Consider the following 14,652-nt stretch of genomic DNA (forward strand, 5'->3'; position numbering starts at 1 on the left):
GAGAACAAAATACCTTTCTCGTATTACAAACAAGACAACGTGATTTAAGATAATCTCCTAAATGCCTGTATTTGAATGATAGATAATGACACTGTTGTCTTTATAGATAAGTGTTTAGTTTTAATTATGTGATGGAGTGTTCTTTACAGGATGTACCTAAATGTAATATTGCAGTAAAAAGTATAACACATTTTTCTTTTGTTTTTATGATTTTGGAGAATACAAATGTCGGGGAAAATATTGGTAGGTTATCAGTATTTTTGTAACATTTATATTGTATAGTACTATACAACAATATATTTATAATAATGCTATTAAATAATGTCTTCATTCTTAAATGAATCTATTAAGTATACCGAAGGCATTGTTATGGGGTCGAGCCTTTTAATATCCGTTTACGACTATATGACGATTGTTTGCTTTTCATCCCCATTACCAGTTCTCAAAATACCAAATCAAATTTATATAACTGTCTCTTAACGACCATGTAATTGTCATGATAAAAGTATATTTGGTCAATAAAGAAGACGAAAGCTTAGCTTTATTATGGTTGATATACGACGGATCGCGCGGGCCGGCCGATCGGAATAATTAAATCGAAATTGACGTTTGTTAACAAACCTTGTATTAAATTAATAAAACGCAATACAATAATTATTAGCCTGTTTTATACGAATAAACTTTATATCTTTTATTCGGCTGAGATTTTAATCAATTCCTGAGCTCGCTGAGTCATAAAATATGTAAAATATTATTTTTTCATAACAAATTATTACCATTCGAGCTCTGGTTTATAATTAAATGATGTAGTAGCGTAGTTTTAAAGGAATGTAAATTGAACGATGTGTAGTTACGTATTACATTTCTGAGTGTAGGTACTTCGAGCTAAACGTCCAATTAGTTCTCTCCTACGGAGCTGTATTTAAATAAATCTTGGTTTTCTAATCTTTTTTACACATGTGGGTACGCTCAGATGCCCGAGATTCTATTTCAAATTAAAAAAAAGATGGAAAACATTCGTCTAAAATTTCGGTTGCACGCGCTATTAACGCCCAGTCGACGGTGGGAGTGTCGTTGCGGAAAGCAATTTAAGTCCTGATTTATTCCGTCCCGAGACATCGGGCTCCGTTGACATCTCTCACTCTAATTAAGACACTGATTTTACTCGATGATTTATGCACATCTATATTTACATTGCAATTTAATCGGCCAATTAAATCCGTCGACTCGCCTTGCATCGCTGCGATTGCGGTTTATTCGCGTTTATAAATAGCGAGCAGATAAGGCTATTCTCCGGTTAGATATTTCAATAATCGATTCGAAGTCGGCCCTTTCGTTCCGCTAGCCTGTTACGTCGTGAAGTGAAGCGCGACCCGGACGAACTTTTGGTGTATTGTTGTAGTTTTTTTGTCGCTTTCGATGGGTGTGCTAACTTCTCAAATGTGTCGAGCGGCGCCAACGCGCTGCAACCCGAGAGCCTTCGCCGCGCCTCATTTGAAGCGTCGTCCGTGGAAGGCGCGCGCTCTTGTTTGTGTGTCGACTGTCGAATGCGGGACCGACAAATATGTTTCTATATTATACAGTTTTTTAGCATGTCATCCATCATGAGTATCGAATTCATTGACACTAAATGGAGTAAAGGTTAGCCGGAGCAGCATTGTATGAATAGATTTTTTATCGTGACATATTATGATATTTAAAAGCCATTCGGGATGTCGCTTGGAATGTTTTTGTATGATCAATTAGTTGATTGTACTCGTATATGTTTTGGATTGTTATGCTGATTTCGTATGATAATTTACTATTAATAACCCATTTAGGTTTTTTTTAAATATTATTTACGTATAAATAAAATATAATGAACTTTCTCGACCAGTCCTGTTAACTTAATCTAATCTTGGGCCTAATTCATTTCCGCCAATAAAAAATAACAACCAGAAATTAGAACAAAATAAAGGTTGCATTGAACCGATAAAACGGTGAATCTAAATACATTGTTAAGACGCAGCATAAGGCACTTGCGCGGGATTGCAAGTCATTCAAACAATAAGTGATTTCGAACAAGGTGACGAAGCATTATTATAGCTGTTTGTTTAGTGGCTCTACCTTACTCGTGTATCGAACTAATCATATATGCCTACAGTTTTGTTTTTATAGGACGTTTCATTATAGAGTTCATGGGCGTGTGATGTTGGGCACAATCAAATTTGAAAGAAGACAGGTTGGCGTACCCTCTGCTTGGTAATTTGGTTCTGGCGCCATGGACGAGGTGTTGGCAGTGCCCTATTCAAACTTACTCTTTGGATTTTATTGTTTCGTTTCCTTATTGTTCAATTGTGTTTTACATTGTTTGTCTATTATTTTATGTGCGACGTTTTTAACGTTGCTGTTTTAAAAACTGATTTTCGAATGTGGCATGGTTAGTGATTGTTGCACATACATACAAAATTCAACAAAGATGCGAATGGCGTAGCTATGTTCAGATTTCAAATCCTACATTTACCGTATAAGAATGTCTATACTATTATTATTGTAGTAGATAGTTTATATCTAAATTTCATTGAACATTAAATAGGATTGTCTGTTGATATCGATTAGAGAATTTATAAATAACAATACATTTTATTAAGAAAATAGAATAGGATACCATTTCTTTTCTTTTAATATTATCTAACTTGCTACTAGCTCCTTCATAAAATAATAGGGTATAAAAAATGCTTTGTTGTTCTTTGAAGATTAAACTAAAGAAATTTAAATATTAAAATTATTATAATAGCCCGGAGCCGTTTCATGTACTTAATCTCGTCGAAAAAAGGTTAAATACAATGTTATCGATATAGTTGTTTGTCACGTGAATTAGGCCACAGATCATTCAAGCTTTTTTTACTCGGTCACAAGTGATCGTATAAAGAGGTATGTTGAACCTCTGAATGAACGAACTTCTAAAAAAGAAAGGTCTCGTTCGCGTCGGATTTATGTATTTCCAAAAGGATGCAGGCATGTGGGTGTTTGGGACCTTGGTCGGAGCTTGTTGCCTCGGGAAGGGGATAAATAGTGTCCCGAACGACTTATACATTTGTAACACGCGCAAATTGCGCTAGACTTGACGATATATTGACGACGCTTGCCAGTTTATTGGAGACAAATATATAACTGAAGATATTTGCATTATTGTAAGGATTGGTGACTGTTGTTGGCTTTGAATTTGTGGGGATTCTTGGTGTTTGAGTATGGCATAGTATAAAAAATGGTAAATAAAGTATTTTTTTTGCGGCTTTGTGGTTCTTATAAGCTCTTGTTTAATTGCAACTTAACAAGTGATTGAACCTTGTTTTGTTATTTTTAAGATGTTTTTGTTTTAGATTATAATTGTCATATCATGTTTTAGATTGTTCAAGGGTATTTGTTTCATTCATTATATCTACTTTAATTTCCTTTTTATTGTACGCATCGTACAATTTTCGACACTGAGTCTGATCTTAATTCTTACGTTCCTTGCTTATTGTGCTTACCTTAATCAGTGCCAACCTCAATACAGCACACACTTAGAGCATTTCACCAACTGTTATCCTAATATAGAATTCGATTTTGCGTGTGCCATCGCAAACAAGCATGTTTGATATACACCAGGGATGGGATAATGAAGGGGAGAAGCCGTCACTCAATACACCGAAGATCGCGACAACTACACACTAATATATGCTAGCGATATTATCTATATGGGTCATATAGTGTAAGGTGTAATGTACGCAGTGACGAATGTAAATAGACAGGTTGAGTACGTAGTGCTATTTTATTCCTTTATTCTTGGAGGGGATACGGTGTTATTGGTAGGAGTACAAGCGCTTGGCTCAAAAATTAGCAAATGAGATTTTGTTTTAGTTCCTATTTTAATTAACCTATATCATTATATAGGTAAGGCCTTGTATCTCGTTAATGTTTGTATAATTAATGCACATAAGTGATTAATCAGTTTGTACTTGTTTGTGACTTAAGTAATTTATGTTTAAATTTTAGCGTTATCTATTTCATTTATAAGAAGTTACAAAGATTTTGTGAACACATTCGTGTACATAAAAACGAAATAAAACAATTGGATTATGATGTATAAAAATTATACAATTTATTTAATTTATAAGTATAAATTTTTATATAACCCAAGGAAAATAAATTTATACAGGACTTGAAGCGTAATTTTATTCAAACATTCGCATTGAATGATCAAATATTTCAACCGGCGATCCCTGTAGTTGCTCATTTAAAAACAAATTGCGATAACGTCATTTTCAAAGAAAAATAATAATTGAACCGAACCAATTTACACGCAATACCTCGTAATAAAATCAGCAATTTGACAAGCATCCAGTCTTTATTACGGTAATAATCTGTTACGGTACTTTAGTTTTGAAAAAAATATGCGGCCCTCACGATAAATTGATAAGGAACGTTAATTTTTTTATCTAGACTAAGCTATCTTGTAAAAGAAATAGCGTGGTGTTATTCTATTGTTTTGCAAGGAACCGCTCATATTTCAGAGCGTTGATGTAACAAAATGCAGCTGCTCTCGAGGATAATTAGCGTGATAAGTTGTGCCTTGAAGCAGTGGCTTTTATTCAATATCCATATTGTTAGTGTTGCAGTCTTTTTCTTGTGTAAATATTACTTTATCGGGAAATTATATTTAAAGGAGAATGCGTTTTCATTTTTTACATCTTATTTAAACTTTTAATAAAAATGTAAGAATGAATTTCTAAATCATATAAGTACATACATCAAGAAAAACTTTTTTTTCTTATTTTTGGTTTGCGTAAAATCTGGATAAATATTGGCCCTTTAATCTCGGGCTGTTATACTATGCAATAATCGCGTGCTATTGGGGGACGAAGCGACAAACACTTTCGCTTGTACAATATTAATATAGATTATACGACTAATTTCACACCATAACAAATACAAAACAAAATTGGCTTTCAACCCCGAAAATTCGGATACGTCGTGACAGAGTAAATTAATACACTTTTTTAATCCACCATAACCCTCACAAGCTACAGACAATTAGCGTTCCATCCTTTATTTTCGGTCACCAGTGTTTAGTCGTGAAGTTTTAATTTGCTCGAATCGGAGATATCGTACATCGGGGAGATGGGTGCACAATTTAAACTCGTCGGGGACGAGGGAAGTACTACCAGGCAACATTAATTAACCGCTCGGAATCTACATACGGTACGTACAGCGCCCACTGGTGGCAAGAGTAGATTTACGACTCATTCGACCACCATCTATCCGATAAACTAATTGCATAGCCCGGCTATTGTTTCTAAACACCGGCACAAATGGAGCTCCCAGTTAGGCTTACGATTGTCCGGTTGGGACACATCGTTAGAATCTTTGATTTGTGATCGATCGAGACTGCTGTTTATGCGCTTTGGGTGTGCTCTTGTTTTGTTCTGTTGGTTGTTGGTTATAACTTTCACGAGATTGCGTAAGTTATGGGACGGAAGATGATAAAGCTTTCACAATTATGGCAAATGAATTTGTTTGATTGACATTAAAGCGGATATTTATTTTCTTGATAGGTTTGAGGACGATTTGAGATTTCGTACTAAACTTTTGTTTTCAATAGTCAATTCATTTATATTTTCGCAACGTAGATCCAAATTTCGATGGACTTTGTTTTAATTAATATACATCATACAAATGTTGGTCCCTTAAATTGAACGCTCCGTTGTTATTGCGGTAACCGGTAGCGCTAAAAATGTTCCATGTGTAGGTATTTTGACGGTTGCATTGAATGCGGCGTAAAGCCTCATTTCTCGTCGGCCGCCGGCGTACACGGCCCTTCCCTCTGGCCAAATTGCTAACAGCTCCCGTCTGATATCGGTCATATAGTTTTAACTACTTTTCTCAGAAACCACGTTTGATACGGCGGAATCGAAAATTCACGTTTGCTCTTTATTTACGCTCACTTAGAAATTTTACAAAGAACAACGATTATTGGCGAGTGCACAATAGTCTCGCCTGCCACTAAAATAGCAGCTAACACATGTTTTTTTCGGTACATTCAACGGCTAATCCTTGCAAATGGTACAGGCGTCAACGTGTCTGCATTCACTTTCATCTCGAACTATACTTATAATTGTATCAGAAGACAAAAATAATTGTAGGCGCGAAGCGGCAGGCAATGCGAGAAACTCCGTTAAGCCACTACAATTCGTTTGCGGCGGCAATGAGCGGCTTGTAAATCAAAGGGATTCTAACATAATTAAGCTCATAATTAATGTAAAGACTGCTTTATTTATAGGCGCAGTCATTCTTAAAATTACTCCCGTTTTGATAAAACCCCTCGGAGAACGTGATTAACACATGTAACACGTTAATGGGTGTAGATAATGAAATCTCAAAACCGTTTCGGAACGGCGCATTAAAATAACAAAATGTTATTTGACATAATAAAACAATAAAAAACAAGCTAGAGATATAATAAAATATGAGTTATTTTCATAAAAATTATCGCTGCCGAGTTATGTTTCCTTTAAAATCATAATCGTAACATCTTCTTTAGACAGGAAACGTGTAAGTTATAAAATCTACTTCGTATTTAGGACGCTGCCGTGGCTGATTTACAACTGTATCGTCAAATATTTTTATTCCCGTAATGACAGCGCTCCAGTGTGATCCAGAGTGTCATCTATACCCCATACGTCAGAGAGATCTAAATTACGTCCGCCACCGCACGCAGGCTCCCTATTAATTTGTTTATATTAGAGCCGTTCACTTGCGCAGTCAATCACGATTGTCGTCAAGCGCCCGATATACGATTTGTTTTCGAAAGATCTTAACCGTGTTTCAGTTATTTCTGTACAATTGAAGCTTTTAAATTTAGTGTCACCGCAACTCTCCGGAGACGCTCTAAACATTTGTCTTAGAATATTTATCGCCGCGGCACGCGGAGTATATCATCCGGCCGCTATTGTGGCAATCGATCAGAAGCCGCGCGGGCCACGCCAAATTGATTATTTATTCAGGCTTAGTTAAATCTTTGAGAGCGGTCGCGTTATTTGTAGACTAAAGAGGCATGAGACTGTTAAACGCTATTGAAATTTAATTGTGGCGCGCCGCGTCTTCATTCGTCCGTGTGGTTTTTGTAACAGTTTCAATTATGCAGACGTATTTTATTGAACGCGTTACGTGACGTTAATGAGACTGATGATCCTAAACTTTCAATTCGGTGGAATCTATTAATGTAGCCTAATGTTATAACGAGGTAATGATAAAGTTTAGGGTTTGCTTAGAAACAGTGAGGAGGTTAATTTGGGCTCATCATTATTGTTAAGGGCCCAGACAATAGGCGCACTTTCGTACAATGCGAGTACATTAATGAGGAGCGGTGGAGTTCACAAGTCGAATATTATGGGGATCGCTTTACACACTAAACGTTACACATCCGGAACCAAAGCTCAACCGTCGTGTCCCTTTGTAATTATGTTACTTGACTGTACTTATGTTTGTTACGAGGGCCGAGGCATGACCTCCTGGGGCAAACGGGGATGAACACGGCGCACTCCGGTGAAAATATAAAACATGTTCATTATTTTAAGGCTAATTGGGGAAGGCCGCTTGCAGCGAAGTAGGTGAGAGAGGCCGCCCGCCCACGGCAGTACCGAATTCGAGAGCTGTGTAACAGCCTCATTATATACACACGGATTATATACCCATATGAATTGTGTCTACTGTCTATTGCACGAAACGGAAGCGCTATATGTGCTACTCGTGTTTATGTTATGGTGGTTAAATTGTCCAGAAATATATTATTTGTGCAATGTACCTACATATTTTGGAGAATTTATTAACATAGAAAAGTATTCGTTTAATATCGAAATAGAAATAATTATGTAAAATATAGCTAGTAAAAGATGCCGTCCTATCGTAAATATTCAATTCCCTCGACCCTTTTCTTTCGAAACAACAGTTGTATTGTGATCGAAGGAAATAAAACCGTGAACAAGGATCAAATATTTTCTAGTACTTGTCCCTTTGTTAACCCTTTTATATTATCGCTTTCTTTTAAATAATGATCTTGGTAAATAGATGGGCAAGTTAGGGATTGTTCTCAGGTTTGAGGATCTCCTCGCCCGAGGCGTATACGTTATTGTAAAACTTTTATATTTTGTTGCAGATTCGGCTTTGTTTTACTGAAAAACTTCTCTTCTAGAACACAAAAGAAGTTTAGTACAACCCTTGCGTTAATACTCTTTTGAATGTAAAACTTTTAATTAAATTTAAAAGATTCTCGGAGTTGTCTAACCCAAACTCGAGTATTGTAAACAATTTTATTTTAGCGATAGGCAAATGTCGATACGTCTCAATGTGAAAGTGGCATTCATTTTTTGTTTGTTTTCTCATAGTAGGCTATTTCGTATATCTCGTGTCAGACCTCGTCAAATATCAATTCAAACGTCGCTGTTGTCATGTCAGCTAGCCCATCCGTCCATAACAATAGACGAACAAACTACACTGTTTCGATCTAACGTATCAAACAGTCGAACGTTCATATAGCATTTTATCTGTGTCATTTTCATCCTCATACTTTCACAGAGCTATTGTGAATTTATTAGTATTTCCATCGGTAGTGGAAATGTCTAACGTTCAAATTAACAAATCCTTACGGGTCGGCTAAATTGAGTCGGGACTCGGGACGATTTGCTCGCAAACGATTTCAAGTCTAATTCCGAGTGAAGACACGGCCCGCGCTCGGGACCAAAGGCGGGCTATAGTTAATCACTATTCGCATCTGTGATGAAGTGTGGCACGATTGTAATTACTTCGTGTGTTGATTTAAGCTTTATCACGAAGCGGCGCGAAGGTAACCGCGGTTCGGCTCCAGCTTCATTCAGTTTATCCCTCCGGAGATATTTCATACAATTACTGGGCGAAGTGCCGCCGCGGAAACCTATTAAAGTATAAGAGATAAGATCAAATTTTTAGTACAGCCGAAGTGGGCCGGGCGCCGTATAAACAAGAATCGGATGCCGGCTACTTCCACTCTCTCAATCTCGTTTATAATTTCTGTATCTTCAATTGTTTTTAATTGCGTACCGTTCAAACATTCAATTCAATATTGTTTGTAATTATATAGTGCTGTTAATAATTTTATTTGTAATTAGTTCTTAAATTGGCTTCTGATCACGGATGGAAGATATTTACTGTTATGTCATAGGGCGTGAAAGGATAAGTGACTTGTTATTATTGTTGTGGTTAGAATTTAGTCATTTATATTAAACTCATCTATCAGATTAGTTAAGCAAAAGTTTTTGTTACTACTTTTCTGGGGCGTACTAAAATTTTTTTACACCATTGTTACATCGACGAATCGAATCGGGAAATGTTGAGATATTTGTAGTCTATTATTTTAGTAAATCCATTGCTTTATACAGTAACAGATAAATAAAACAGAGACTGGAGACAATCAGCCGGAGTGAGGAACGGCCGCGGGCCACCATCTGTGAAATATACGACTACGACTGGATATAGTTTTTAATTAGGACCTGCCTACCGACCCGACAAGACCTCTATTTGTTTAACGAAATAAAAGGACAAGTGAGATGAGGAGGCCGATAACCGCTATCACGAATTCTCGACTCGGGATTTTATTTGCGAGGCGGCCGTTAGAAAGATTTACGCGCAGCTGTACCGGGACGGGTTAAGTACCACAATCAATTGACTAAATGGAATTAACTACAGATAGGGTAGACCCCTAAACAATATTCGGTACTGTTTTACAATTAGGCTATTATGGAATTTGCATTTTCAAATTGTTTTAATGCTCCGCTTGTAAAAACGCGTACGTAAAGACGGTCTGGTCTGGCTTGGATATCCTGACGCGTATTTGTTAATAAATAGTAAAGTTGTAAGATCACGCGTAAGATTGATGATGTTGCTGTCATCCCAAATTAAAATTATTCCGAAGATTTTAATAAGGCCTTTGTCAAGTGAAAGTTTGGGATTTATGTAAATTACTAAGTTTGCTGTTTGACGTTCGTAGGTATTTGGGGATATTGATATACGTCCAAAATTCGTTTACCATCCAGTAATTTGAATTGCTGATATTAAATTCTCTTTTTAATGTTACTCTTGAATTTATGTAGGATTAATTTATATTTGTAAACTACATTCGCTATATGAATGTTTAACTAAAATATATAGATACGAGCATGTTTTAATTGAATATGAATTGATATTTGGTCCAAAAAGGCGCCTTGTGTTACTTCGAATTGTAGCGATGCAATCTGTAAGAATCATTTATATTTATATTCGCTACCGTCGTTGAATTGGCCCAATGAATGAGCCGTTTTGCATAAAAGCCTTCCAGCTATTTACAATAATCGATGATATGTTTTTACGTTTTCAATTTATTGATATTCATTTTCGGTCGAACGATTTATTTATATTGATCAAAGGCTTCTGTTTATTTTTAGTCGCGTAACGATGACGGGTTTATGAATGTGGAATCCGTTTTATGTATTGCTAATTACAAGGTAATATCGAATTCGTTTTTTATCTCGATTCCGAGATCGGTATCGACGTTCATTGATGAAATTTTGGAATGTCGTGGAATACGAATGGGTAAAAAAAGGAGCGGGCCAAAGTGGATCCTTATTGTTTCCGTTGTGGGTTATTTTTTTGGGTGTCCAACCGGAGTGAACCTCTGGAAGGCAATGACTCCGGTGCGCTGGGCGCGTTGTTGGCGCAACTAACCGACGACAGCGAGTGGGAACATTTTTTCACTTGGCAGAACGATAAGTGCATTTGCTTGTCGCGACACGGCGCGGCGCGGAGATCGCCTCGTGCCCGCCTCAATGGACGCGCGTTCTTTATTTATATACGCCCTTCTGTAATTAACGATAGTAAAAAGAAATGCATATATCTCTGATTTATTCGTTATCGTGCTTTTTCGTCGTTTTTCGGTGAAAACAGAATCGTTATCTCCTTTTGTTAAACATCAGTTTAATTTTAGATATTCATTTGTTTGGCGGTTGTAATGATTGATAATTGAAAACGCCTCCAAATGTTTATCCGTTTGTTTTAGGACGATGGTAGATTGAATGTGTCGATTTATAAGATAGTGATTTGTTATATCCTTTTTTGTTTATTATCGTATTAGATTTTTGATTAAGTATATTTTTCAAAAAACCAATATTAGCAAACTTTAAACGATAACATATGCGTAATTTACCTACATTTGATATTAATACAATATTACATGTTATGTTATTGAAGTGTGCTTATGAAATATTTATGAAATTGCTCAAATGATGAATATTTTAACATGTTATTAAAATATATTATTCTATTGAAGCACGTAACGCATACACAACATGAAAATTTTTAGATGAAATGAAAAGATAATAAATACTTGTTATCAGAAATGAAATTAGTTCGAGTGATACATTGCCTGTAGAAATCGTAAGCGAAGTAGAAAATGTTCGTGACATTAAAGAAACATGCTCGATTATTTCACGCGAAACGGATTAACCAGACTAAAACTATAATGCTAATGAAAACAAATAGAATGGCGAGAGAACGGAACGAAAATTGAACGTAGCGTTGATGAAATAAGAGAATTTAGGAGTAGAGCGTGAGGAATGAGACATCGACACAAGAGTGCAGAGGCGTTGGAGCAGCTGACACCTGTCATCGCGCAATTTATTAGTCGCTCCGAAATAACAGAGTCACTGAACGTTCAAACAAAATGAAGAGACAACGCTCTATTAACGACACATCCACGGCACCGCGGGGTGAACCGCTAACAGGCACGCAATTAAATTCACAATGTTTTAGACCGAGAGTGAAAGAAAAAATTGATACACGCATTCCGCGTGTCTTAATTAAAGTAACAACGTCTATGCGCTATTTAATGTCTATATCGGTTCGAGCATTGATTTCTTCGATATTGATTGTTTTTTATCGCGGTCGCAACGCGCTCGGTCGCTTTTAGATTGGTGTAAGAGTAATGCGATCTTATTTGTCAACTTGTTGATGTATGGGTTAGTTTCGTGCGGACGCCACACGCAAAGTGTGTATCATATGTGATCGTATCGGGTTCGTTTCGATGCCGTGTTCTAGCGCTTAATATCTGTCGACGAGTGTTTGCGTCACCGCCGCTGCATCGCTGCCGTTAATAAATTACTCTCTTATTTTAGAAATCCTCATTCACCATTTTCATATCCGCACGAAAATATCATTTACACGGCCGACACATATTACTCGTAATGACACACGATGACTAATTATTATTTACTGTTTCGCGGTTTTGTGATTGAGATTAATCGTCCGACACCATTTGTTTGTTTTGTTGCGGGCCGCGTGTTATGAAGTACACGTTTCAAATGTCTTTGACAATTAACTTTAGTACGGAAGTGTAGGTACCGAGAAATTTTGTATAGCCGTTTTATCATTTTGGAGATGAAAGAGAGGGTGATTCATGAATTAAGTATATTTCATGACTTCTATTTTTCGACCCATCTTCTGTTGCAAGAGGAATTAAGATATATTATTTAACTCAAAACATTATTACCTACTATTTATAAATATTCGTTGCAACATTAATCCCAAACAAACCGTATGCACTTAATGTTTAGAACATCTTCATAAAAGCAACAACGCGGGCATGCCCAGCCAGATTTATTGAATAAACGTGAATTATCGTCGATGGGAAGGGCCCCGCTCGACCATTACTCCGGCCCATCTTTGTACACGCATTAATGAGATATTAAGGCTATTACGAACGCGAAATTGACGACGACCGACCGCTGAGGTAGCTACCCACCAACACTTATTAGCTCTATTACATATTTTCATATAATACGATCGGCTATTATGGCTGCATTAAACCGACGAAACGTATCGGCCGGGAGTATGGGAACTAAGATGATCTTCGTATTTAAACCTTTTTTAAACGTCATTAAATAACGTTATGGCTTTCTGATTTTTAATGGATTTACAATTTCCTTGTTTTATACACTTACATTATATAGTTCACTTCAGTTATGAGTAGGTACCTAATAGATTTTTTATTTTTAGACTATCTCATTAATAACTTCATATAGAATATTCAGGAATATTCATTATGCAGAGTTTATGAACTGAAATAATGATCAGCGGAACTAATTTCGTCCAGATCGATACAGAATCTAGGCTCTGTTGGCATCTTGGCTTATAAATAACACTAGAACTACCGATTCGACTATAAATACTTATAAATGTAATTATTATTCTACTATCTTATTCAAATAAAAATATTGTGTCATAAGTATCAGGTATGCCGGATGCCAACTCAAAAACTTCTTACCTAATCAATTTTTAATCGACCGTAGGACAAGTACCTATCTATTCATTATTTGTTTCTGATTCTGTATTATTTAAATACATAGATACTTACGTTTGTAAAATATTTCAGTTTATAGCTAGGTCTAAAACTTAACCCGATCGGTGTTTGATCGATATAATTAGTTCAGTAATAATTAGTTTTGGTACCTTTTATCCAATCTGATTGGTATTAGATTATGGTTGAGGTCAATGTTGGCCCGAACATGAACATTGCTGCGAATTTAGATCTAATAGAGGAAAATGGATAACTATTGCTATATGCACTAGAGACTATTTTTAAAAATAAATTGCATTTAAAAGTCGTAATCCTCTTGTAACAAATCTGTTTATTGGTCGTCTACGTTTTCACACCTTAACCACTGAACAACTGATTTAAGATATACGATAGGCGGATAACAACAAATAAGGTTTCTTTTATAGCGGAAACTTAAAGCGGGTGAAATAGAATCATGGAAATTTGTAGGGGAAATTGCTAACGCCTGATGATGTGGGGTGAACACAGGCTTAGCCGCAGGCGTAAACCTAGAAAGAGCTAGATCATTATAAAAAGGGTTTCTATACCAATTAAAGTGAATAAAATACGTAATCATGACGCTTATGTACTGTGTAATGTTTCTCGTCTTATCACGCGCGAAATCCCACTTCATAATGATGTTTATTTGAAAATATTTTATAGTAAACAAACGGGCGGGTCACAGTGGGGTGAACATTAACCGTTGTTGTTTATATTTGTTAGACGGACTAGAGACGGTCCTGTTGCTTCACACGCTGGGAAATTTTCATAAGCCAATCGTAGGCACGTAATTTGCATGTATTCGCATATTATATACAGTTACCTACCAGTTGGAAAGGCAAATATGTATATGAAAACAAAGTATCTACTTACACATTTATCCTATTTTATAAACTATGCTCTTTAAAATATGTCTTATGAACAAATAGTGATGAAATTGGAAAACCCTCATATTATGTAACACTTTATATTTTTGGTTGCGAAAACTTCGCGCTTATTTTGTTCGTTAAAATGCATAGGTATTTCCGGTCTTTTTCAATACGCCTACTTACACTTTTTTGGAAAAAAGATATTATATTTATTAAGATATTATTATTATCGCATTGAATATTGTTTAAGTAAGTTTAAGATTTTATTATCTTACAGAGATTTGTATAAAAGTGTATTTTTCCTTGTTTCAGGACCCCTTCACGGTATGTACTTGGTCTCCATTGCTTCATCGTTACGAAATATCTTATGGAAGTATCTGCTAA

General features: G+C 36.1%; 1 protein-coding gene across 1 annotated transcript in view; it reads left to right on the forward strand.

Moving 5' to 3' along the window:
• Nucleotides 1–14,652, forward strand: part of LOC149910988 (uncharacterized) — a 30,257-nt gene extending 15,605 nt beyond the window's left edge. The window contains exon 5 of the mRNA XM_090107084.1: nt 14,581–14,652. Coding sequence (XP_089963210.1) covers nt 14,581–14,652 — 72 coding nt within the window. The remainder of the gene's footprint in view (nt 1–14,580) is intronic.

This window comes from Colias eurytheme, chromosome 1, assembly GCF_061535395.1.
Source record: "Colias eurytheme isolate Ceu_HAF_F1 chromosome 1, ilColEury1 Martin Lab GWU primary, whole genome shotgun sequence".
NCBI classification, from domain to species: Eukaryota; Metazoa; Arthropoda; class Insecta; order Lepidoptera; family Pieridae; genus Colias; species Colias eurytheme.